The 26,348-nt window shown below is 47.4% G+C and overlaps 1 protein-coding gene across 7 annotated transcripts in view; it reads right to left on the reverse strand.

Moving 5' to 3' along the window:
* Window positions 1–17,169, reverse strand: part of SUN1 (Sad1 and UNC84 domain containing 1) — a 53,228-nt gene extending 36,059 nt beyond the window's left edge. For 4 of the 7 annotated variants that reach the window (XM_068524868.1, XM_068524867.1, XM_068524866.1 and 1 more), the window contains exons 1-2: window positions 2,622–2,786; window positions 1,491–1,587 (exon numbers count right to left, since the gene is read on the reverse strand). In XM_068524868.1, the coding sequence (XP_068380969.1) occupies window positions 1,491–1,587; window positions 2,622–2,757 (233 nt within the window). In that variant the 5' untranslated portion in view covers window positions 2,758–2,786. Of the gene's footprint in view, window positions 1–1,490; window positions 1,588–2,621; window positions 2,787–6,020; window positions 6,119–17,103 lie in introns of those variants that run through there. The other 3 variants (XM_068524869.1, XM_068524870.1, XM_068524871.1) reach the window with 3 other exon arrangements.
* Between the last annotated feature and the right edge of the window lie 9,179 nt (window positions 17,170–26,348).

The raw sequence follows: 26,348 nt of genomic DNA on the forward strand, positions 1-26,348 counted from the left end.
CCTCCCGCTAACTGGTGGTCCTCCTCCTGTGCCCACGCCAAACCGTGACTGTCACCCTTGGCTGCTCCTTCATCCCCTTCCTCCAGTCAAGTACAAGGCCCCCAGTGTTCCCTCCCGAACCCCTCTCTCCCCACGCCCTGCCCAGCACTAACGCGGTCTGGGCCCCCACGGAGTCTCACCTGAACTCCTGCCAGCCTCTGAACAGCACCGCCCCACTCTCCATATCTGCATAACCCTGGTTCCACCCCTCCTGGCTGAAACCCTTCGCTGCCCTCCCCCCGCCCTCAAACACAGGCCCACGTCCCAGCACAGCTCAGTCCGCCTGCCTTTCCCACTTCAGTTCTCATCCACCTCCGATCCCTCCGCACGCCTCACTGGAGGAGGGCTGGGCTCTCTGTAGAGACCCAGACATAGGCAACTTTTAAAAACTGTATTTAAAATGGGTTATAATAAATAAATATAAAAACAAAATAAAATAGGTTATAAAAGCTAAAAATGAATTACCAGGAATTATTATTTTTTATGCTCCACAATACAGAATAAGGAGGAATTTTACTTGAGTTGGCCCACTCATTTTGTTCTAAAATAGTACAGGACTTTTAACAAAAACAAAGTGTGTTACCACAGAAAGTGTGACATGATCTAAAATTGTGACTAAAAACTCAATCATTAAATATGAGATTTGACTAATGCTGTTAAGAAGTAGTTTTCTTAAAATACCTTCCAATTTTCTTTAAGTTTCAATTACATTTTTACCCTTTAGAAGATAAGCCATTGATAAAACTGACACTAGCATTTTCCTTGTGTGCTTTAAACATCTTGCCAGGATGCAAAGGTTTTTCTATCTGCCAATCAAATCTTCACCAATCCAGGAATGTTTTCCCTTTGGCAGTAGCCCATAATTTTATAATACTTAAGTTTCATCTCAATCATCCTTTCTATCAATACTTGGTAAACTAGAAAGGCAAAGAGCAAGTCAACAGCTTCTAAGACTCAAACTTCAAGGTTCAGCATCAAATCAGAATACAAATAAAAACAGAAAACCTAGTGCATTTGACAGAAGTTGTGGTCTTGAAACCGTGGGCTTCATCAAAATTCTACTTATGATGGCTCCTCTCAAAGGCAAGTCACTTTCCAGGTTAGTTCTGTTAATTTTAAAATATTCAGCCATTAATATAAATCACAAAACCCCACCATAACCACACAGATGTGTTCTCGAGACCACAGCCACCTGGGTGGAGGCTAAAAACAGTCATTCGTTTGCAGTGACTAATCACTGAGTCATCAGAAACGTTCGGTTTTCAAAACAACCTCATAATTTCCATGTCAGTTTAGCAGTTTTGTAAAACCAGAGCATAACATAAAGTTCACAGATATTTTCACTTTCAACAAAGAGCAGTTGGGTGCAAGTACCATAAAGCCCCCATTAACCCAACAGCATTCAAGAACAGCGCAGGCAAGACAACGTAACACGCATGCAAGCAGCTCACCTGAGTGCATACGTGTAGCCAGTGTTCTCGGGCACACACTGGGGAGGAGTGTACATGTGGAGCCGAGAAAAGTCCATGTTCACAGTCTCAAAGCATACTGCAGAAGGCGGGAAAAGCAATGCAGGCTGTTAAAAGGCCGGAACACACAGAGGAGCCCTGCCTGTGGTGGCCCAATGCAGACTGACTAGAGGCACCGTCAACACTTTGATCAAACAAGGCCAGTAAAGCAGGGTTGGTTTGGTTGATTTTTTTTTTTTAAGCAAAGGAGACAAGTTTTCTCATGGTTGCAAGTCCAGAACACAGTTGTCATACTTAGTTCCCTAAGATTATGTATCTACAAAAGCAACAAGGGGAAATCCTAGATCAACTGACTTAAAATGATGAAAAGAATACAGAAAGTATCTCAGAATCCTTTCCAAAATGTATTTTTAAATTCCTGAAGGTGTCAAAATGTTCTCATTCTTCTGGAATAAATTTTCATTGTTATTAAGTAAAACAGAACTGATTCTTGTTCTGTTGTCAAGAAGCACTCCCATACTTTCCTAGACAGCAAAATTTTTACAAGTAGCTCAGAATCAGAAAACTGCAGGGTGAGTAAGAGATAAGCTTAAGGCACTGTTAATACTTTTATTTTTCCCCAAAGGAAAACACATTATTTTCAAATTAAAAAGTTTTGGGCATATTGTTTTTCATGTTGTCATCTAGATTTCTTTGGAATGACTCAAACTTTCCTCTGGCTAAAAATACACACACACACACACACACACTTCAAAAACACCCCCACACCCTCGTAGGAGTAATGTGAATCATAATCTGCTGTTGAAAGATCAAGGAAGATAAACTTGGACAAAAAATATTCAGGTATAAATGACTGATTTCTATAAACTAAGCCAAAAATACTTAAATTCACTCCATATTCTTTGAAACAGTCCAAATATTCTTTTAAAAATTAAGCACCCATAGAAATAAGGAACATTGTTTATATATAAAAACTTTACTGTGCCTACTAATTTCAACATTGCTCAGTTCCTCTCCGGGACCTGGCCCGCCAGCCCAGGTAGAACACACACTCAACAAGTACAATTCATTCTATTAATAGACATGTAAACCTCTTGCTGCAAATAAACTTACCTTCGAGTACTGAGTCCATGCATTTGTTCAGTACCTGTTCACTGGCCTCGAGCTCCCCTCTGTCTCCTCCACCAGCACTGGAGCCCAGGTTCAAGGGCACAGAGACTGAGGAACAGCACACAAGGGGCAGCCTCATGGCTCAGGCCTCCTCCCAGCTCCCCCGCAGGACAGAGCCACACCCAGCAGCGGTGTAGTAATGGCTTCCGACTGTGCTGTGGCTAGTAATGACTTACTAAGCAACCATAACAATACTAACACCCCATAACCGCTCTCATCCTCTAGAGAAGATAACTGATTTTTACTTCCTAACTTGACTCCCAAAGTGATCTTTCACTTTCATGTTTTACTACAACCCACGTTACCAACCCCAGGTTAAAGTTGTTCTAACTGCTGCTAATTTCTACCAACTTCTCTACAACTCGTATTCAAGAATTCAAGACGGGGGCTTCCCTGGTGGTGCAGTGGTTAAGAATCTGCCTGCCAATGCAGGGGACACGGGTTCGATCCCTGGGCCGGGAAGATCCCACATGGCGTGGGGCAACTAAGCCCATGCGCCACAACTACTGAGCCTGCACTCTAGAGCCCACGAGCCATAACTACTGAAGCCCGCGCACCTAGAGCCCGTGCTCCGCAACAGGAGAAGCCACCGCAATGAGAAACCTGCGCACCGCAACAAAGAGTAGCTCCCACTCACCGCAACTAGAGGAAGCCCATGCACAGCAATGAAGACCCAACGCAGCCAAAAATAAACAAACAAATAAATAAATTTATTAAAAAAAAAAAAGAATTCAAGACGTCCTTAGTGAACTGAGTATTTGGACCGGTTTACAGAAACTGGTTTACAGTGTTATAAACAAGTGAATGGCAGGTGCCCGAAAGCAGCATTTAATCTAAACATCGTGGCTATGACATGGAGACACCAGAGCGTCCAGCTAAGAACAGGGACTGACTCCTACAGATTTGGGCTCTGATCCCAGCTCTGCCCACTAGCTGAGTGACTGCCCTGAGGCCAGCTCCTCGCACACAGGAAGCTCCATCTGTGAAGCAGGGTGGCAGGAGCGCTACTGGCAAGGCCGCTGAAGGGATCTAAGGAGGTCCAGCCCAAGGAGGTCCAGCCCATGATTCAGCACAGAAGGAGCAGTTAGAGCCTGGTGAGGAGGACATATGCAAGAACTAACAGCCTTTTTATTTTATTTGCATGTATGTATGTATTTACTTATTGGCTCTGTTGGGTCTTCCTTGCTATGTGCAGGCTTTCTCTAGTTGTGGTGAGAGGGGGCTACTCTTTGTTGCAGTGCACGCGTTTCTCACTGCAGTGGCTTCTCTTGTTGCGGAGCACGGGCTCTAGACACACGGGCTCAGTAGTTGTGGCTCGCGGGCTCTAGAGCGCAGGCTCAGTAGTTGTGGCGCACGGGCTTAGTTGCTCCAAGGCATGTGGGATCTTCCCAGGCCAGGGCTCGAACCCGTGTCCCCTGCATTGGCAGGCAGATTCTTAACCACTGTGCCACCAGGGAAGTCCCATGTAATTTATTTTTTTAATGCTTTCTTTTTTTTGGACATCTTTACCTCATACTTTTTTTTTTTTTTTCAAACTTATTTTTGGCTGCGTTGGGTCTCTGTTGCTGCACACGGGCTGTCTCTAGTTGCGGTAAGTGATGGCTACTCTTCGTTGCAGTGTGCATGCTTCTATTGTGGTGGCTTCTCTTGTTGCAAAGCACGGGCTCTAGCATGCAGGCTTCAGTAGTTGTGACACGCAGGCTCAGTAGTTGTGGCTCACAAGCTTAGTTGCTCCGTGGCATGTGGGATCTTCCCAAACCAGGGCTCAAACCCATGTTCCCTGCATTGGCAGGTGGATTCTTAACCACTGCACCATGAGGGAAGTGCTAATGCTTTTTAATTTTTTTAAATTGAAGTATAGTTGATTTACAAGATTTCAGGTGTACGGCAAAGTGATTCAGTTATATATACATACATACAAACATATATATACACATATATATATTCTTTTTCATTCTTTTCCGTCATAGGTTATTACAAGATATTGAATATATTGATAGTTCCCTGTGCTATACAAAGGTCCCTGTTGTTTATCTATTACAGCCTTTTTACTTTTAAAAGTTACATCAATATGTTCTCACGTTTTCATCTACCTAAAAGAGAGGTTAATTTCTAATGCATAACAAACGGTGTTTTCAAAAGCTGTCAGAGGCACAGTGCACCACACTGTTCAACCTGGTTCTTCCAATCGATGAGACAGATAAAGCTGTGTGACACCACCCTAGTTGGGTTTAATGTAGGCCTTATATCACAATTTTAAAAGAAATTTAATTTCTTGTCTCTGAAATAAAATTCTATCAAAGAACCAAATGCAGCTACTGGCCATCACAAGCCTATCACAAGCAAGACAGGATTACAGCAGAGTGACCACGTAAAAGTCCTGCGGGTGACAACACAGAGACACGAGCTGAGTGGCAGGCACAGTGGTAGACTTTTGGCTAAATGTTTTATGAGAGGAGCTTCAAACGTAATAAAATGCCCAAAGATAACACCATCAAGAGAGCACCAGTGTGGACACACACAACTCTAGGAAGAGCAGGCCATGCAGCTCTGGAGGAAAGGCAAACAGGAGACAGGGCAGGGAGGCCGTGGCCCGTCACAGCCAGAGCTCAGTGGCTACGACAGTGGAAGGAAAGGGAGCATGCGATTGGATGCCCTTACTTTTTCCTACTCATTCTGACTTCGCTCCTGTAACCATGTGAATTTTATGTTCTGTTCTCCAGTGAAACACATGTACGTATAAAACTATACAACTATACGCAGAATCCTGTCCCTGCTTAATCAGACCCGTGGCCCAGGTAAATGTTGTTCTAGCCAGTACCTCCTCCACAGCCCAGAAGACCACCTCTCCAAGCAGACCCTCCAAAAGCAGCAGCAGAGGCCACACCAAGCTTGACTCAGTAACGAGTTAGGGAGTGATGACCAGCGCTCTCTCCTGCGTTTACTGTGGACCACATTACAGAGTGTGATCATGTATCTTATTAGAATGTATTTTGCTGCTTCTTTCCATACCCGGCTTGTCCTCCATCAACCCTGCTGCCTCATTCTTTCTCCCTGGACAGATCATGATATGGATTCAGAACACTTTAAAATTAATCTTTAGTTCCTTTCATAAAATGTGAGCATTAGATAAAATTATAGAATAAAATAAAGTAAAAAAGAGAGAATTAAGTAAAAAGAGAGAATGTCTGTAAAGCAGTGCCTGACACATGACAAACACTCAAAAAGTTAGCTTTAATTAGTTTGTGGAATAAACTTATATAGCCTGTTTTAAATTTTTTTTAAAAAAAGGATTTTTTTTCCTTCTGAGTTAACAATCCCCAAGATGGAAGACTCACTCACCCCCAACCTAAATAAAAGACGAAGTCCAGCGGCAGCTCAGATTGCTCCTGGGGCCGGCAGGCTAGAACACCAGCTCCGGTCTCTCTCAGCTCATCAGGACCCCTAGCAGCAAAAGTGCAACTGTGATACCAGTTCTCCCGCTAACAGCGCTTGGCATGTTCACAATGCCGTTCCCAGTCTCCCCTTACATCACTGCTACTTCAAGCCCGCGTGTAACATTAGAGCCTTCCTACTTGTAGCATGGCCTAAAGGCGGCCTCAGCCTGTGACTCAAGGGAGATCTGATTTGCATTTATAATCTGAGCAGTATTGAAAGAGCAAGTGAAAAAATGGATTGAAAACGTTTTCAACAGCATCAGAAAATCTTGGAATGAATACAAAGTCAACATTTTGTAAACACGTTTGTTTACAGAGAGGTGCCCTGTGCAGGCTTCACTGTCCTCATTTCTCTAGACTCTTCCTGGCCACTCCCTTCTCCCGAAAGTGTTACGACTGGGATGACCTCTGCACAGGCCACGTGCCCCTTGAGTGTCCCAGACATGGAAGGGAGGGAATGCACAGCGGAGCCGGGGCTCACACCAGGCACCCCCCCTCTTCCAGGCCCAGCGGATTAACATGGGGGGAGGGAGAGGGCGCTCAGGGGAGCCTCCCCGTATCCCCGGAAAACAGTGCTCTTTAACAGCTTTCGATTTGCAGCCGCCAGTCCCAAGAGGGAAAAGTGCTCCCCTAAGGAGATGGTGGGCCACGAGCAACATCTTCCAGTGGAAAAGGAAGCGCTATCGTCATAAATCACCCCGGTGTCTCCCTCCTATCTCGCTTTCACTAGTGGCTAAGCACACATAAGCCGGCAAGCACAGCCAAAAGAAGAGGTCCTCTGTCTCGGGTGCAAACTTTGGTTTCAAACCTAAGAAATTAAATAAGTATCTTTACAAACATGAAGATCCTAGCAGGGTTTTAAAATTTGAGTTAAGATGCTTCGTAAGTTACACTTGGTTTCTCCTTTAATACCCTTTACCTTGCCTAGTACACACTGTATGTAACATTTGCATCATATGGTAGAAATGAAATATAAAGCTCAATTTTTGTTCTTGAATGCTTTGGTCAAAAATGGATTTTAGTTCAACCACCACATATAATTTGAATCTCTACTATTTAGAACATCTGTACTAATCTAGTAACAATCTAGAAAACATGCCTGAAAAATATCAAAAATTACAAGTCACACAAGGTTGAAAACAGAGCTTGCAGCAAATGGCAAAACCAAAGAAAGAAAATAAAACTGTTAACGGTCCTGAAATAAACTAGCACAAAATATTTTCTTAGGAAACGCTATCAGTTCTAAAATAAAACTAGAAAAAGGCAAACTTTAGGGCTTCCCTGGTGGCGCAGTGGTTGGGAGTCTGCCTGCCAGTGAGGGGGACACGGGTTCGGGCCCTGGTCTGGGGGGATCCCACATGCCGCGGAGCGGCTGGGCCCGTGAGCCACAACTGCTGAGCCTGCGCGTCTGGAGCCTGTGCTCTGCAATAAGAGGGGCCGTGATGGTGAGAGGCCCGCGCACCGCAATGAAGAGTGGACCCCGCTTGCCGCAGCTGGAGAGGGCCCTTGCACGGAAACGAGGACCCAGCACAGCCAAAAATAAATAAATTAATTAATTAATTTTAAAAAAAAAAATCTGAGATTGTTTCCACTGAAGTTTAAAAAAAAAAAAAAAAGACAAACTTTAAAAATGGTGAGCAGCAGCATTTCTTCTCATCATTATAAACCACAAGCATCGTCACCTAGTAAATAATTATTTTTTATTAAACCATGTATAAGGCAAGCAGAATTTGCTCTGAAAGCACTGTGTTTATAAAGACAAGCATGTTACAAATCAAGCTTTCTATGAACTGATGGGGTCGCTGACCAAGTAGGCTGAGACCAGAAGCGAGCCCGGCTGACACGGCAGAAACCCTCAGGAGCAACCTGCACGGACCAACCTCGTTAGCCCCCATCCAAATCCACCACCAGCACTGCAACCCGTCCACAGAAAGCACAGCAGTCCAAGGCGACAGCTCCAGGCAGCACCCTCCTCCCCACTCTGGGCGCAGCTCCAGACACCGCCATCTGCCACCGGGCCATCCCCGAGGGCCCCCTGAGCTGACAGCACAGGCCCATGGGGGCCCCTCAGGGCCTTGCACCCGCAAACGCAGTCCAGCTCCACCCCTGCCAACTCTTCATCACCCAGGGCTTGGTTTTCAACACGCACCTGCACAATCAGGTGTTCCACTGTTACATGCCTTGTAGGGAAGAATTTGAAAACTAAAATTCAGAGGTGCCCTTTAAAATTTAGTATCAATACTAAATCTTTTTTTTTTTTTTTGGCTTTGCTGTGTGGCATGCGGGATCTTAGTTCCCTGAGCAGTGATTGAACTCATGCCCCCTTCAGTGGAAACATGGAGTCTTAACCACTGGACCACCAGGGAAGCCCCGAGTACTAAACCTTAACATAATTACTCTGCTCAGACTTAATCCTGTTGAAACTGCATAACGCAGAGACTAAAAACATTAAGTTATTTTTCCTACAGATTAAAAAAATCATAAAATGGGTTAGAAATGATTGCTTTCCAAATATCATGTTCAGTGTAATTACTTCCACAACATAACAAACAGGAATAAGCCTCACATACCTGTTTTCATTTTAAGGAAGCAAAACATTGTTAGTTTATGAAAAACTATGATTTATACTAAGTGAGAGTCCTTAAAAATGAACTCGTTATTTAAAACTGCAAATGAGAAACAAATGACTATAACCTAAAAATATTTGAAAGACCTTTACAGAATGCTGCACATGTTATATATATACTTGAATATATTTTTAAAACTTCAGGAAAAATACTAAACTTAATGGTAAAATTACAGAGAATGGGACATCTACTTTTCACTTACCCCCTCGGGTACTATTCAACATTTTTTAAAAAGAGTAGGTTTTGCTAACTGGGAAAAGAATTTGAAAAAGAATAGATACATGCATATGAATAACTGAATCACTTTGCTGTACACCTGAAACTAACACAACACTGTTAATAAACTATACTCCAATATAAAATAAAAAGTTAAAAAAAAAAAAGAGTAGGTTTTGGTCTTATAAACAATTAACCCAGTAACTATTATTTTCAAAAAAAAAAAAAAAATGGCCTTCACTGTGAAGCGGTGTGGGGCAGCCGGACCCGCAGGGTTCTTACTCAGCTGTAAGAACCCTTGGTACCATTACTCACTCTACGTGGCACCTGACTCTCAATGTTGCTGCAGGATTCAACCGGTTACCACACCTAACCCGCTCAGCGCTGCCTGGCACAAGGGTGAAAACACTCAACAGGAGTTAGTTATTTTCTGCAGCAACTATGTACTGACAGTTTCTAGCCAAGATCCAATGTTTCTTTCCTTTTTTTGGAAATGAAACAGGAAAAGATGCAGGCTAGATGGGTTTGTTTACCTAATAGCTGAGTTTTAGGGAAAATAATTCCTTCTACGTGAAGATGCGTTATCACACGCTTACACCTCCCAATGACATGTGCTCCCGATCTTTTAAATAAAAGATGCATTTCCTCTTACAGTGAGATTTGTTGCAGTGTTTGAGCAAAAGCCAATTTACTTTATGCATGTTACTGTAAAGGGTCTTTCTTCTTAGAATACAGAAAACATGAACCACACGATTTTATGTATTGCTTCGAACCTAGAGTGCTCTGAATTTTCTTACAACTGGTACAGTTAGAAGAGCTACGCACGGCTCTTCCACTGGAAAGAGCTCAGCGACAGCGAATGACAGCGAGTGCCTTCTCGAAGCAATGCTAGGTGGAGGTTCTGGGACCCCCTAACCTGACAGTGCTCCTCCCAACACTGGAAGTGGTCAACTCTGCAGGGCCACTCTGACAGGCGAAGGCCAGCCCTATATCTCAACCTACTGGAGGTTTGTCTTTTTCTCACTGTTTTATAGGACATCAACCGTAGTTACGTCACACACGCCTGGGATGTCCCCCGTCTGTTACTGAACAAACTTATGGTGACTTGGGCTGCACAGTCAGTCCTTCCCTGTCCTGCTTAGAAAGGCATTCCTAGGGACTTCCCTGGTGGCCCAGTGGTTAAGAATCCACCTGCCAATACAGGGGACTTGATCCCTGGTCCGGGAAGATCCCACATGCCGCGGAGCAACTAAGCCCATGCACCACAACTACTAAGCCTGCACTCTAGAGCCTGCATGCCACAACTACTGAAGCCCACACGCCTAGAGCCCGTACTCTGCAACAAGAGAAGCCACCACAATAAGAAGCCCGTGCACCACAACAAAGAGTAGCCCCCGCTCTCTGCAAGTAGAGAAAGCCTGTGTGCAGCAACAAAGACCTAATGCAGCCAAAAATAAATAAAAAAATAAAATAAATTTTAAAAAATAATAAATTCCCTTGATAATATGTTGATTTAAAGTTTCTGTTAAAAAAAAAGAATCAAAACAATGCAAAATTTAAAAAAAAAAGAAAAAGAAAAAGAAAGGCCTTCCTAATCCAAGAACACATGAATAGTGTGTCATGGATTCTACTACTCTTACTGATTTGACTGTCACATTTCCCACCATTTTTAATTCATCTCATCCATTTGTAACTCCTTTGTATACACTGAGGTAGGCATCTGATTTTACTTCTCGTGGAGCATTTCTGCAAGTCACCCACAAGTAACTAAATTCAATGCGTCCAACTTCTCCCCCCTCTTCAGAACAGCAGCACCCTCCCTCCAGCTGGTCTCCTGCTGCACCATCTCTGGCTGGCTTCCTGTGAGGGAGCGCCCTTAATTTACCTGTCTCCAGTCTTGCCTCCTCAAGCCAGAAAACTGCCAGAACAGTCCACCTAAAAAGAGACCTGACCATCTCCCTCCCTTCAGATCCCACCACGGCTTCCCAGCACCTGCAAGTAAACCCTCTGTCCAATGCCCCACTTCTCCATCTCCCACCACCCATATCGCAGCTTCACTGAGAACCTGGCCTCAGGTAACCCTCTCCCCCCACCCCATTTACATACTGTTCCTGTGCTCTCTCCTTGTCTGGGATGCCCTCCTGATTCCTGATTCCCCAATCCCTTGTTCTCTTTCCACCCCAATCACTCCCAGCTAACTTCTACTCATCCTTAGGCTATACCTGAGATACCACCTCCAGGAAGCTCTCCTGGATGCCCCCAACCCACATATCCAAGTTAGGTGCCAATTTTAGTGCTCCCTGGCATTTACCACTTAACAGAAATTGTAATATTTGTTTATTAAAGAGTCTTTCTCTCCAACTAGACCATGAACTCTCTGAGGGTAGGCGCTAACCCTGACTTGCAGAACCAATGAACATCTCATAAGTGCCCAGAGAAATGGGAGAACTTATTGCTATCATGTTGCTTTGACTTCAACCTGAAAATGTTCTTGGGTTCCCCTCATCCCTCTGTCGCTGCACGTCTGACAACGTCCTGGAAAAACCATGCCCCAAGTGCTAGATGAATTCATGACGATCAGTGAGGGTCCCATGTATTTGGCCTCCTTACTCCTTCTAATGAATTTGAAGCACTTCTTACGTTTCCTCATCTAATCAGAACAGTGGCGCCCATTCTGTTTCATTTCCAACTATAATTGGGAACAATTAGAAACAACAATTACAGGATTTTATTTCTACTATAAATGTAAACAGTTAATCCACACCATTTCTGAGATCACCCTTTAATGCTCTGTCCTCCCACGTGTGAAGTACCGGGCTAAAAGTGAGCACTCTCCAGTACTAAAAAGCTTTGTAGCATAAATAGCAAGTAAAGAAACCTTTAAATTGATGTTTTTCATATTCTACATATAGCTCCCATCTTCCAATAATGTTACATAAAGATCAAATAAGCAAGTAGAATGACTTAAGACCAAAGCAACTAGGCAAAGCACTGCTTTGTTTTCAAGCCATACATGCCCCTGGGGAGCCCCTCATGCCCCAGTGGGAATCACTGATCTACACTTGATCACTCTCAACACTACTGAAGTCTGGCACCTGCAGTTTTATTCTGCACAAATGTCTAAAACCGTCTGTCACATGGTTCTTAGTTCCTCAACTAAAATTCGCAGCCAGTGACCATTCACTGAATGCCCCTATGCGACTAAATGAAAAACAAAGCACCCAACTAACAAGCACTATTACAGATATAATTCAAACTACAAAACTGACTAATGAACCACACAAGTCACTTAACGAAGTAGAGTCAATTACGGCATGTGATTATAATAAATAGCATGTTGTAAACAGCAACATCATGGTCTGTACTTTTCCTCTATCAATCCTAAGTTTATTTTGGCCCAAAGGAAGTAAACAGTTTCAAATGCAGCAGGCCTAGTCTCTTCTAACTGGAAATCGAGTGGGCTAAGCTGTCCAAAATAGCAATGAGTTCCAAATTTAGGAAGAAGAGGAGGAAGAAAATGAAGGTGTTTTCTCAATCAACAAAATAATACTGCAACCTTCCTGCAGGTGGCACTGAGCACAACTACCCACCAAAATACTCACAGCAACACCACTTGTGCTTGGCTGGCATCACTGTCTTTTTCCCACTGCCCTGCAAACCCCAATGTGGGTGCTCAAATTTGGGATGTGCTCAGGACACTTAGCCTGAATCAGCAGTGGGCCCTAAGAAATGCCCTGCAATTCCCTGGGCTCTCACCTCACCTTGAAATATTGAGGTAAGGGCAGGTGCTACAATGCTGAAGGATGGTTTCATCCTATCACCACCTCTACCAAAAGTGCCTGGCATTTGTTGAAAGGGAGAAAAAACAAAAGCAAGAAACTCAAAAACTAGAAAGCAAATGGATGAATGAAAACTGACTTAGGCCAGAAAAAGCTGATAAGCCTGCAACGAGGAACACTTAGAAATAACCCAGTTTTCACCACAGAACCCCAAAGGCTTAAGATAGTGACATCTGTGAACATTTGGGAGTAAGGATGTAGAGTGGAATCAAAATACAGGACGAGTCAAATGATGAAAGTCTGTTTAAGAAGCAGTTAGGCAAAACCACGTGATCATCTCAACTGGTACAGGAAAAGCACCTGTTAAAATCCAACTCTTTCATGACAAAAACATTCAACAAACTAGAAATAGAAGAGAACTTCCTCAATCAGGCAAGGGCATTTACTAAAACCCACAGCTAACACCACAGTCAATGGTGAAAAGCTGAAAGCTCTCCCCTAAAATCAGAAACAAAACAAGGACATCGCTTTCACCACTGCTATTCAAGATTGTACTGGAATTGCCAGAGCAATTAGGCAAGAAAAAGAAATAGATGGCATCCCAACTAGAAAGGAAGGACTTCCCTGGTGGCACAGTGGTTAAGAATCCGCCTGCCAATGCAGGGGACATGGGTTCGAGCCCTGGTCCGGGAAGATCCCACATGCCGCGGAGCAACAAAGCCAGTGTGCCGCAACTACTGAGCCTGCGCTCTAGAGCCGGTGAGCCACAACTACTGAGCCCGTGTGCCACAACTACTGAAGCCTGCGCTCTGCAACAAGAGAAGCCACCACAATGAGAAGCCCACGCACCGCAACGAAGAGTAGCCCCCGCTCGCCACAACTAGAGAAAGCCCACGTGCAGCAACAAAAACCCAATGCGGCCAAAAAAAAAAAGAAAAACCAAACTGGGAAAGGAAGAAGTAAAACTACCTCCATTCACAGATGACATGATCTCATATACAAAAAATCCTAAAGAATTCACAAAAAACTATTAGAACTAATAAACAAATTAAACAAAGTTAAAGTTGTAGGATACAAGATAAACACACAAAAATAAGCTGTGTTTCTATTTACTAGCAATGAACAACCTAAAAAAGAAATTAAGAAAACAATTCCTCGGACTTCCCTGGTGGTGCAGTGGTTAAGAATCTGCCTGCCAGGGGGCTTCCCTGGTGGCGCAGTGGTTGAGAATCTGCCTGCCAATGCAGGGGACACGGGTTCTAGCCCTGGTCTGGGAAGATCCCACATGCCGCGGAGCAACTGGGCCCGTGAGCCACAACTACTGAGCCTGCGCGTCTGGAGCCTGTGCTCCACAACAAGAGAGGCCGCGACAGTGAAAGGCCCACGCACCGCGATGAAGAGTGGCCCCCGCTCGCCACAACTAGAGAAAGCCCTCGCACAGAAACGAAGACCCAACAGAGCCAAAAAAAAAAAAAAAAAAAGAATCTGCCTGCCAATTCAGGGGAGACGGGTTCAAGCCCTGGTCCGGGAAGATCCCACATGCCGCGGAGCAACTAAGCCCGTGTGCCACAACTACTGAGCCTCTGCTCTAGAGCCCGTGAGCCACAACTACTGAGCCCGCGTGCGACAACTACTGAAGCCCACGTGCCTGGAGCCCGTGCTCCGCAACGAGAGAAGCCACCGCAACGAGAAGCCTGTGCATCGCAACGAAGAGTAGCCCCCGCTCGCCACAACTAGAGAAAGCCCGCGTGCAGCAACAAAGAAAGACCCAACGCAACCAAAAATAAATAAATATTTAAATATTAAAAAAAAAAAAGAACATAGAGATTTACCTTCACAACCTTGGATTTGGCAACAGTTTCTTAGATATGACACCAAAAGCATGAGCAACAAGAGAGAAAATAGATAAATTTGCCTTCATCAAAATTAAAACTTTTGTGCATCAAAGGACACTATCAACAGAGTGAAGAGACAGCCCAAATAATGAAAGAAAGTACACACAAATCATGTATGTGATAAGGGTGTAGTATTAGGAGACATAAAGAACTCTTACAACTCAACGAAAAGACAAACAACCCAATTAAAAAATGGACGATGGACTGGAATGGACATTTCTCCAAAGCTATATAAATGGCCAACAAGTACATAAAAAGTTGCTCAACATCATCAGTCATTAAGGAAATGCAAATCAAAATCAAAATGAGACACCACCTCACAACCACGAGGATGGCCACAATAAAACGAAAGGGAAAATAAGTGTTGGAGAGGATATGGAGAAATCGGGACCCTCTCACACTGTTGGTGGGAATGTAAAATGGTGCAGCTACTGTAGAAAACAGTTCGGTGGTTCCTCTGTAAGTTAAACATAGAATTACCATGTGACCCAGCAATTCCACTCCTAGTTATCAAGATATACCGCAAGAATGAAAACAGGTGCTCAAACGAAAACTTGTATACAAATGTTCATAGCAGCATTACTCATAATAGGCAAGAAGTGGAAACAACTCAAATGTCCACTAACAGATGAATGGATAAGCAAATTGGGATATATTCATACAGTGGAATATTATTCGGTTGTAAAGAAAAATGAAGTTCTGACACACACTACAACATGGATAAACCTCAAAAACATTATGCTAAGTGAAAGAATCAACACAAAAGGCCACATACTGTATGAATCTATTTACATAAAAAATCCACAACAGGCATATTCACAGAGACAGAAGAAAGACTAGCTGTTGCCAGAGGCTAGGAGCAGCGGATAAGGGGGAGCGACTGCTAATGGGCACAGGGTCTCCATCCAGGGTGATAAAAGAAGTTGTGCAACTAGGCAGTGGGGATGGTCGCACAGCACTGTGAACACACTTAATGCCAAGGGAGAGTACAGGTTAAAAAGGTAAATTTTATATTGTGTATTTCTACCACAATTTTAAAAAAAGCAGTTAGCTACTCTGCATGGATCCCCTTCCTGCCTCCGCCGAAAAAAGACTGGGGCATAAGGCCAAGGGCTCTCTAGACCAGAGGGTAAGAGGCATAGCTGAGTTCTAGAATGCATTCCTGTAAAGGGGGATAAGTGAGCACTTCCTTGCTCATCTGTGGAGGCCACAGCCCCACTCTTCTACCCGACTTCTAAAACGAGGCAGGAGGCTGGAAAGCCCGTCTTTGGGAATCTAACAAGTCCAGTAAAACGCCCTAAAGACAATGACACGGAGCGTCCCTCGAGGTAACCCCACCCGTCTTCCTAGCCAACAGTGACAGGACCAGCGCAGGTGCAGAGAACTTCCCAAGGGCTGGGCAGGGTCCCGCTCTCGGCTAAGCGAGTTCAACCAAGATCACCTGACGTTTCAGGGCAGGCGAACTCAAGCCAGCGAACACTTAGGCCACGGACGGAGACTGCGACGCCACGGCATTTAGAAACAAGAACATGTTACTAAATTTTAGAGGAAAAACAATAACCACCAAAAACCTCTGGGAAATTTAAACTCTGATGGCCCAAATAAAACGCTCAACACATGAGTTAGAAAACTGAAGAATCTAAAAGTCGAACAAGAAGACAAAGCTGGAAAATGGGAGAGAAAGATGAAAAAATAGAAAACCGGTCCAAGAGGTCCAGTGCCCCAATACAGTAGCATTTCCAAAACACACAGAAAAAAGATTAAGAAAAAAGAAGAGAAAACTGTCAAACCAAATAAACTGAGAAAATTCCCCAGAACTACCCAACCGTCCCGCGTTTCCAGACTTAAAGGAACTCTGAAGCGTCCAGCGAAATGGACGAATATAGACCCGAACCGCTCACGTTTCCGAGCTGAGAGGGCGGAGCGAGGGAACGGGTCGTGCACGGAGGACCTGGCACAGGACCCGGCACCGAGCTGGGCCCGCCCGACATCAGCGGCCTCCGCGGGCAGCGGCGGGCACGCGCGACCCCCGGGCAGAGCGCCGAGCCCGGGCACGCGAGCCGGGCAGCCGGCGTGGGGTGCGACGTCCCGGGGCCGCGCCGGGTGCCGACAGGCGGGGGTCGGCGGGCCGGAGAGGGGGCGCCGTGGTGGGGGGAGGGGAGCTGACGGGGGCGCGCCCGGGTTGGGGAGGGGGCGCGGGGGCGCTGAAGAAGGACCGGGTGAGGCAGAGGGCGCCTGGGGGCAGCGGACTGAGGAGGAGCGGGCTGAGGGGGAGGGGACTGAGGCGCCGGGGCGGCGACGCCGGGCTGAGAGGGGGCGCGGCGGCAGCGGGGCTGAAACGCCGCGGCCGTTGGCGGCCCTAGCGGGGGCCGCGACCCACCCGCGCCCGCGCCCGCGCCCGCCACGAGGGACGCCCGGGCCCCGGCCCCACTCCGCCGGGACCCCCGCCCCGGCCCCTGGCTGCTGCTCACCTGCCTCACGCCGCCGCTGTCGCTCCCCCCAACAGCCGCCGCCTGAGGCCTCGTCTGCACCGCCCAGGCCCCGCAGACTGTGCCTCTGCCAGCCAATCGCGCGCCGCGCCTGGGAGAAACGCGGACGTCCACCAATCACGGGCGCGCCACTCGGAGCTCCTCGGCCAATGCGGAGGCGGCCTACCTAGGCGCCCAGCCAATCGAGAACTGTTGCCGAGCCGTGGGGCGGGGAAATGGGCGGGGCTCCGAGGCGGTGCGCGGCGCGAAGGGGGCGGGGCGAGAGAGCCGGGAGGAGGGGCGGAGGGGCCCCAGTCTCAGGGAGGGTGTGTGTCCAGAGGAGGATGCCGGTCTCAGGAGGACCCCGGTCTGGGCCGGCAACAGCCGGGCAGTCCCGCGCCGTGCCCGCCATCCCTGCGACACCCGTCCCTGCGCTCCGTGGCTGTTCTCGAGCCCCCGCCCCCAACACCCAGTACCTGTGCGGTCTCCGAGCTCCGCCCGCGTCCCCAGGTGTGCGCGCCAGGCCGCAAGTGCGCTCCTCCGAGGCGGGAGGTGGCGGAGCTGGGCCCTCCGGCTGCTGCCCCGGGGCCTGCCGAGGACACCTGCGCGTTCCTGACCTGCACGCTCCTCCACCCACGGACCACACAGATAACAACAGGCCACTTTTGGGTGGGGTTTTGCAGTGGCTGAGCCCTGCCCTTTACTATCTCTTGGAGTTTCACAACGGACTTGCCAGGTAGATAAAGAAGCTATTACGATCCTACTTTACAAAAGAGGAAACGGGGCTCCAGCGGGTTAGAGGGCAGGTGAGGGCGGGAAGAGCCTACCACATTGCCCGCTCAGGAAAAGACTTCCAGCGCTTCAAAGGAAAAACCAGTTGCAAGGGCCATTTTAATGAGAACATATTTATTACAGTAATGACAGTGGACTAATGCAATGTTAGCTGGCGGTCCTTGTAGGGTTTATGAAGAAAAAGGATGGCCTTTTTCTTCTCTTAGCTTATTAACTCACAGCACAGGGGCTGTGTCTTTAGCTGAGCTTGTAGGAAGTCTCATCCCTGGTATAAATTTTACAGATGCCGGTAGGTGTTTCATAAGCAGGGTAGGTGTTCATCAGGAGCATTGGCAGGGAGAGGAGAGAAGGTTGTGTCTTTTGAGTGTTGCCTGGGAGGGCGGGGGGTGGACTGAGGAGAATAAAGATCCGGATGAAGTCTAGGCCTGTGTTGTCTAGAGTAGCTACTGGCCACGTGTAACTGTTGATCACTGGAAACGTGGCTAGCCCGAACTGAGGCGAGCTGTGTGTGTATAAAACAGAATTTTGAAGACTAAGTATGAAAAAGAAGGTAAAATACCTCACTAATATTTTAAAATATTGCTTATGTGTTAAGTTGTAATATTTTGGATATGTTGGTTACATAAAACATTATCAAATTAATTTCATCTGTTTCTCTCTGCGTTTTTAATGCAGCTACTAGAAAATGTGAGATTTCATAGGTGCCACTCATGGTGTTTCTAGCGGACAGCAGTGTAGACATCCGTGGACACTTCTGGGTAAGGATTCCACGGGGAAGGCAGATCACAGAATCAATCTTCTTCCTCCCGATAATTACGAAATGACCAAGACCAGCTTAAAAGAAGAAAAGATATTTCACCGGCAACAACGAACAGGGAAGGGTGCAAAGCCACGTGCCATAAGGCCAAAGGAGGGGACGAGATACTGGCGGGGCTCCATGGGACCCCCAGTACATGGTGAAAGGAAGCTCACGAAATCCTGAGGGTCCCGCCAAGTTTGAGAGGAACAGCAGAGGATGGCAGGCAGCATCGGGAAAGGCACGAACAAGCCTTTGAGGGTAGAAGCCCATGCTTCCCATCCTGGGCCGGTGGCGGTGCGAGGCAAGGCCAGCAGCCTCTCAAATCACTTCAGCCACACCCGCTCCCACCCCAGCTCAGAATCCGGAATCTGAATGCCTCTCAGCCTTGGTGAAGGTGGGCACCAAGGCTGGGCTCACCATTTAGGCCTCCGGGCTGGGGAGTGGGGAGCGGCGGGGGGAGGTGGGGGGACACGGGGGGACGGGGAAATGTCCCTGGCAAAAAAACAACAGAAACAGGCCCTTAGAACACTCACCAGCAAGAGGAAACAAGCAGGACAAGATGCCCTGATGGAGGAAGCAGTAGCTGCCAGCCCCCCACCTCCAGCACACAGTGAGGGAAGGAAACCCATGACTCTCCCTGCTCTTGTCTCCTCCACCTGCAGGGAAAGAGGCTGCAACCAGGGACAGACCCCCCCTGGTGCCGACTCAGGTGAGCGCCTGGAGGTCTTCTCTGGAGGGACTGCGCCCACCCTGACCACTTCCATCTCGTTTGTGCTGGCTTCTGCCGGCTTCAGCTGGTTGGTATTGGTCTGTGCCGGTGGGTGGGTGTGAATGAGTTCACCTGGCACTGCAGCTGCTCCGGGCCCTTCAGCACGGCCACAGTCACCTGGAGAGCACCCAGCCCTGCTCCTCTGGAGGCCGAGGCCCGAGCAGGAAGAGACTTCCCCATAGGCACCGCCAGGGGCATCGGGAGTCCTCTCTCCCCTCGCCGTGCTGGCCCCGCTCCCATGCTCTCTGCCTTCCCTCACCCTCTTGCTGTGGGCCTCCTACTCCACGAAGTCTTCCCCACTCACCTGGCCCACCTGTGCCCCTTGACTTTGACCCCAGCGTGCTCACCTGGACGGCTTCTTGGGCACTTACTCCCAGTCTTCCTTCTTATTGGGACCGCATTAATTTAACATGTTTACTGGATGCCTACTGTGTGCCCTGTACTTAGTAGGTGTCGGGATCCACCACTGAAAATCAAGTTTGCTGCCCACCTGACACACCTACTTTCCAGTGGGAAGAGCCTTGCGCAACAGATACGTGTGTTTGTGCGTGTGTCTTATGCTTACTGAGTGAGAATTCACTATTCAAGAAAGCAAAATGGGTGGAAACACTGGTTTCTAGATGGAAAAACAAAAGAATTCTTCAGGTGACAGGTAGTCGGAGTGAGACAATCACAGTGCAGGAAGTTAACCTGGAACCTTATGTCTTATGGAGTTAAATCACAGGAGGGAAGAGAAAACTCCAAGAACAAAGCTAGTTTTCCTTGAAAAAGAAAACAGCGCTCACAGTGTCATATGTGCAGAGACGGGGCATGAAATGTACTCAGGAAATGACAAGCTGTTAACTGAAAAATGTAGGTTCTATATGATTCCATGTGTGTATAGACACACACACACACACACACACACACACACACGGCACAGAAAATTGCCAGTGATTCTATCCATGTAGGGGCATTGTAAATTGTTTTCTTATTTGACTTAACCTGTATTTTGCACAAAATACTGAGAAATTTTTAGAAATTTTAGAAGTTTAGAAATGTTAAACTATGGAAAAAGTACAGTAATATGCACCCTGACTCCACTGTCCTAAATTAACAACTACTAATATTTTGCCGTTTTCTCATTGAAATTTTATTTTTAAAGAAATAAAACTAGATTCCAGATGAATGAACACCTAAATGAAAGGAACACTACGGGGGCTTCCCTGGTGGCGCAGTGGTTGAGAATCCGCCTGCAAATGCAGGGGACACGGGTTCGAGCCCTGGTCCGGGAAGATCCCACATGCCGCGGAGCAACTAAGCCCGTGCGCCACAACTACTGAGCCTGCGCTCTAGAGCCCGCGAGCCACAACCACTGAAGCCCGCGAGCCACAACTACTGAAGCCCGTGTGCCTAGAGCTCATGCTCTGCCACAAGAGAAGCCACCACAATGAGAAGCCTGCGCACCGCAACGAAGAGTAGCCCCCGCTCACCACAACTAGAGAAAGCTCGCGAGCAGCAACAAAGACCCAACACAGCCAAAAATTAAATAAATAAAAAAATTAAATTAAAAAAAAAAAAAAGGAACACTACGATGTCAAAAGAAAATAATGAAGGAGGCTCTGTTTCCCAGGGGTGGGGAAAGATTTCTTAAAACAAACCTCAAAAGCACAGACCTTATGATGAAACACTGATGGATCTGATTACATCAAAATGAAAGATGTCTGCTCAATAAAGATACCGCGAACAAGCCAGCAGACAAATGACAGGTCAGAAGATATCTGCCATCTTTAAAAGACAAGGAGTTACTGTTTAGAATATACAAGAAGCTCCTGCAAACCAACAAGAAAAAGAGGAATGCAATAGGAAAATGGGCAAAGGATGGGAACAAGCAATCCACAGAAAAAGAAACAAATGCATGACAAGAATATAATATAGAGTCGCTTCAGCCCATTAGTAATCAGAGAAATGCAAATTCAAGTAACTCCATACCACTCTACCCCCATCAGATTGGCAGCAATCAGAGTGGACAGCACCGAGTATTGGCAGGCATGTGGAGGGCCCAGCTCAGGGGGAGGGGCCCTGGAGCAGTCAGGCTCACAGAGACAGAAAGGAGGAGGGTGGGCACCAGGGGCTGGAGGAGGGGGATGGGGGTTAGTGTTGAATGGGGACAGAGTCTCAGTTTGGGAAGATGAGAAAGTTCTGGAGACGGACGGTGGTGACGTTGCACAACGATGTGAATATTGTTAATACCCCTGAACTGGACACTGAAAAATGGTTAAGATGGTAAATGTTATGTGAATTTTAGTACAATTTTGTGGCTTCTGGAAAGCAGCCTCCCCGAGGTACCTCCCGTGGATGAAATCCTCCCACTCATTATAAAATCCACCTGCTTGGGGGCTTTAACCCGTTCCAAGGGGAAAGGGCAGCATGAAAATAGTGACCCAGGAGCCGGATGGGCCAGAATGAAGGCTGCTCCCAACGTGGGGCACAGGTGTCCAGACTCGTGTAACCAGGAGTGAAGATGCTGGGAGGTTTCAGCTCCCCAGGGATCTCTCCTGTGCCCTCTGCAGCCCCCACCCCTTTCCACCTCCTGTCCCTAGCCCCTGGAAACCACTAGCCTGCCCTCTTTTCCTAAAGTTTTGTCATTTCAGAAATGTTGTATAGGGACTTCCCTGCTGGTCCAGTGGTTAAGACTCCACACTCCAAATGCAGGGGGCCCGGGTTCGATCCCTGATCAGGGAACCAGATCCTACATGCATGCCACAACTAAGAGCCCACATGCTGCAACGAAAGGTACCGCACGCTGCAATAAATATCCGACATGCCGCAAGTAAGACCCGGCGCAGCCAAATAAATAAATAAATCAATAAATATTTTTTAAACAACGTTATATAAATGGTATACGGTATGTCAACTTTTGAGGTTGGCTTTTTTTTTTTTTTTTTTTTTTGGCTGTGTTGGGTCATAGTTTTTGTGCGAGGGCTTCCTCTAGCTGCGGCAAGCAGGGGCCATTCTTCATCGCGGTGCGCGGGCCTCTCACTGTCACAGCCTCTCTTGTTGCGGAGCACAGGCTCCAGATGCGCAGGCTCAGTAGTTGTGGCTCACGGGCCTAGTTGCTCCGCGGCATGTGGGATCCTCCCAGACCAGGGCTCGAACCCGTGTCCCCTGCACTAGCAGGCAGATTCTCAACCACTGCACCACCAGGGAAGCCCTGAGGCTGGCTTTTTAAACTTGGCATGATTCCCTGGAGATTCACTGAAGTCGGTATGTTTATCAGTATTTGGATCTGTGTGGTGGTTTTTTTTTTTTTTTTTTTTTGGCTGCACCACGTGGCTTGTGGGATCTTAGTTCCCCGACCAGCGATTGACTCTGGGCCCATGGCAGTGAAAGCTTGGAGTCCTAACTACTGGGCCACCAAGGAATTCCCATGGATCTGTTTTAACGCGAGACTTTTTTTTTTTTTTTAATATAAATTTATTTATTTTTATTTATTTATTTTTGGCTGTGTCGGGTCTTCGTTTCTGTGCGAGGGCTTTCTCCAGTTGTGGCAAGCGGGGGCCACTCTTCATCGTGGTGCGCGGGCCTCTCACTATCGCGGCCTCTCTTGTTGGCGGAGCACAGGCTCCAGATGCGCAGTCTCAGTAGTTGTGGCTCATGGGCCCAGTTGCCCCGCGGCATGTGGGATCTTCCCAGACCAGGGCTCGAACCCGTGTCCGCTGCATTGGCAGGCGGATTCTTAACTGCTGCACCACCGGGGAAGCCCAATGCGAGCCTTTTTAAAAGGAGGTTGCAAACACGATAGGACTGATCAACTGGACCACGATGTGGATCTTTCTGTCGTGGTGAGTAGGGCGCTGTCCCTCCTCCTGTCCCTCTCTGACGACACTTCTCTGAACTTTGGGGACACCCTTCTCTCATGCAGCAGGAAATGGGACGCAGACAAACGTACACTTCACGCTGACTGGCAGCCCTGTTCTCCTGAAGCCACGACACCCGGACTCCCAGGGTCATCCATGTGATGACGACGTCCTGACAGCACCAGGGCTTAGACTTGTGGGGACCCGTTCCCGTTCTCAAAAGGTGCCCACCCTCCTGGTGGCCGCAGACATATGCTGGTGACCGGCTGTTTATGCATCAGGTCCTTTGCATCTGTGAGTTTATCACACAGGCTCCCATGTCTCAAATGTCCATTCTTAAATGCCCCGAAGCGTACTGGAAGTCTCCGTAAGGTAAACCTCTCCTTCTCGGGGATGTGGCTGTAAAGCAGAGGTAACTGAGATTTGAAATCAAAGTGGGATTCTTTTGAGTTCTGAAGCATTTCTGTTGTCATACAGGGAGTGTTTTTGCCTGTGGTGAGTCACTGTCACAATCTACACAGACCATCACACAACCAGGTGCAGCCAGTTCATCCACGTGTGGCCTCTTCAAAGACCCTCCAACCGGCTGGAGAAAAGCATACGAACCTCTGACTTCCTGTAGGCCCTGAGTCCGTTCTCATCCCTGAGGTATTTCCAGACTAGAGGAGGGCACTCCTTTCCCGCACCGTGAGCGATAGGCTTTGACGGCAACCAGCACGTGCACGTCTTCTCTCTGACCGCCAACAACGACAGGTATCTTGTAGGAAGTATCTGAGAGGCTTCTGCTTCCATTTCTATGGTCAGAAATCTCCTTGCTTCTGCATATTCAGAGGAAAGTGAAAGGTGACCCAAACTTTCCTTATGAAAAGCCCAACATTGCAGGTAGGCAGATCTCACCTTTATGGGCAGGGTTGTGTGTAAGGGCTGGAGGACACTTAGCAGCTAAGGTCTGTTCATTTCTTTGGTAAGAAGGTCACTGACCGGGCTTCCCTGGTGGCGCAGTGGTTAAGAATCCGCCTGCCAATGAGGGAGACACGGGTTCGAGCCCTGGTCCGGGAAGATCCCACATGCCGCGGAGCAACTAAGCCCGTGCACCACAACTACTGAGCCTGCGCTCTAGAGCCCGCGAGCCACAACTACTGAAGCCCGTGCGCCACAACTACTGAAGCCCACGTGCCTAGAGCCCAGTACTCTGCAACAAGAGAAGCCACCGCAATGAGAAGTCCGCGCACCGCAACGAAGAGTAGTCCCCGCTTGCCGCAAGTAGAGAAAGCCTGTGCGCAGCAACAAAGACCCAATGCAGCCAAAAATAAAATAATAAAAAATAAATTAAAAAAAAAAAAAAAAAGATCACTGGCTGACGGAGTTTGCCAGAATTTACCTTTGCACTGGCACCAAACACGCAGACAGATGAGCACAGTTGAGTTTGTGGACAAGATAATGACAATCTTTGTTTTATGTATTCTGGAGTCTCATTAAACTCTTCACAGACATCAAGAAGACGATTTGAAACTCCTTTCTTCCAATCAAAGCAGCTAAGAGCTGGAAGAACAGTGTTTTGTTGCCGGGATCGCATGGGTCTCATTGGGGTGAGATCTGAAGGGTCAGCTCTACTCTGTCAGGGCAGGAGACACATCTCTTAGCAAAATCTTAGTTCCAATCTCAGAATGCGGAAATGTCACTTTACTCAGCTCCACAGGGCATGAAGGGACAATGCATCCCCAAGCTCCTGCAGCGGCTACTGACCATCTGTGGCTTTGGAGAGACAAAAAAGTTGTGGCTGGTTTACAAGAACTTTCCTGTCACATCAGGGACTCGAGGTCAGTCCCCACCTGTGCCTTCATCCCCCTCCATTTGAAAATCCATATCCAGATCTGTGCAACCCCACAGCCTGAGGCTTTAGCCACTATGCAAACTGCCACACTCATAACCACAGTTTAGAAAACATAAGAAAGTATTTAAAAATTTTTTTAAAACCCATAGATCACTTTGATCCCATCACCCAGAGGTAACTTCTGTAAACATTTTTATGTCTGTTCTGTCACTTTCTGTGTACATATGCGTACATTTTTATAGAAGTGCACCCTGTATATGCCGCTTTGCAGTCTGCTTCTCCACCTAGGATGCCCGTGGACATTCTTCTCCGCCCACAGACAGAAGTCAAGCTCTCAGTGCAGAGAAGAACTGAGCACAGGCAGTTTCTCCTCTTCTCACCTAAGGCTTCCTTGAAAGGATTAGTGGAGAAGCACAGAAAGGAGGTGGGTGGGGACGGGAGGCGCCAGTAGATGACAGCATTCAGCAAATCTGGGCAAGGAGAAAAGCAGTTAGAAGAGTGGCCGAGGGAGCAGCACTCCAGAATAGGCACGGGGGTGGGGAGGGGGCTGGGGTGGCCTGGGCAGAGGCGGGGGCTTGTCTGTCCTGGTCTCGGAGGCTCAGCTTCGGGGTGGGGCTGGCACCGGGGATTAACCAGAGCTCTGGGCGGAACAACTGTTCCCTCCCAAATGCAGGCCACAGAGCAACTGGCAGCTGGCCTGGCTCCCTGGTCCAGAAGCCAGATTTCTCTTCTCCAAACAAATCAAGCAAACTGCTTGGTGCTTTTAGAGTGGGGCGGGGCTCCCCAAGGAATTCCTCCGTCGGTCCGGCACCTGGTAACCCTTACCCTTGGACAGGACACTCCCGTCAACCTTTCTATTTAGAGGAGAGGCCTGTCAAGGAAACTGAGTTAGCTGGAATAACCAAGTAAGATCTGACCACATCGAGTGATGGGAAAGATTCAGTTCCATTCAGGGTGAATGGAATTCTCATACATTTCTGGTGGGACCGTCAAATGTTACAACTACCCTGGAAAACAGATCAGCAGTTTATAATATAGTTAAGCCTACACTTTTTATGCCATCCAGCGATTCCACCCCTCGGCATTCGCCCAGGCAAAATGAAGATGTATGTCCATGCAGAGACTTGTACACGAACGTTTCTAGCAGCATTATTCAAAACCGAACTGGAAGCACCCAAACGTCCCTCAACTGATGAACAGGTAAAAAATTGTGAT

This window comes from Eschrichtius robustus, chromosome 16, assembly GCF_028021215.1.
Source record: "Eschrichtius robustus isolate mEscRob2 chromosome 16, mEscRob2.pri, whole genome shotgun sequence".
Taxonomy (NCBI): domain Eukaryota; kingdom Metazoa; phylum Chordata; class Mammalia; order Artiodactyla; family Eschrichtiidae; genus Eschrichtius; species Eschrichtius robustus.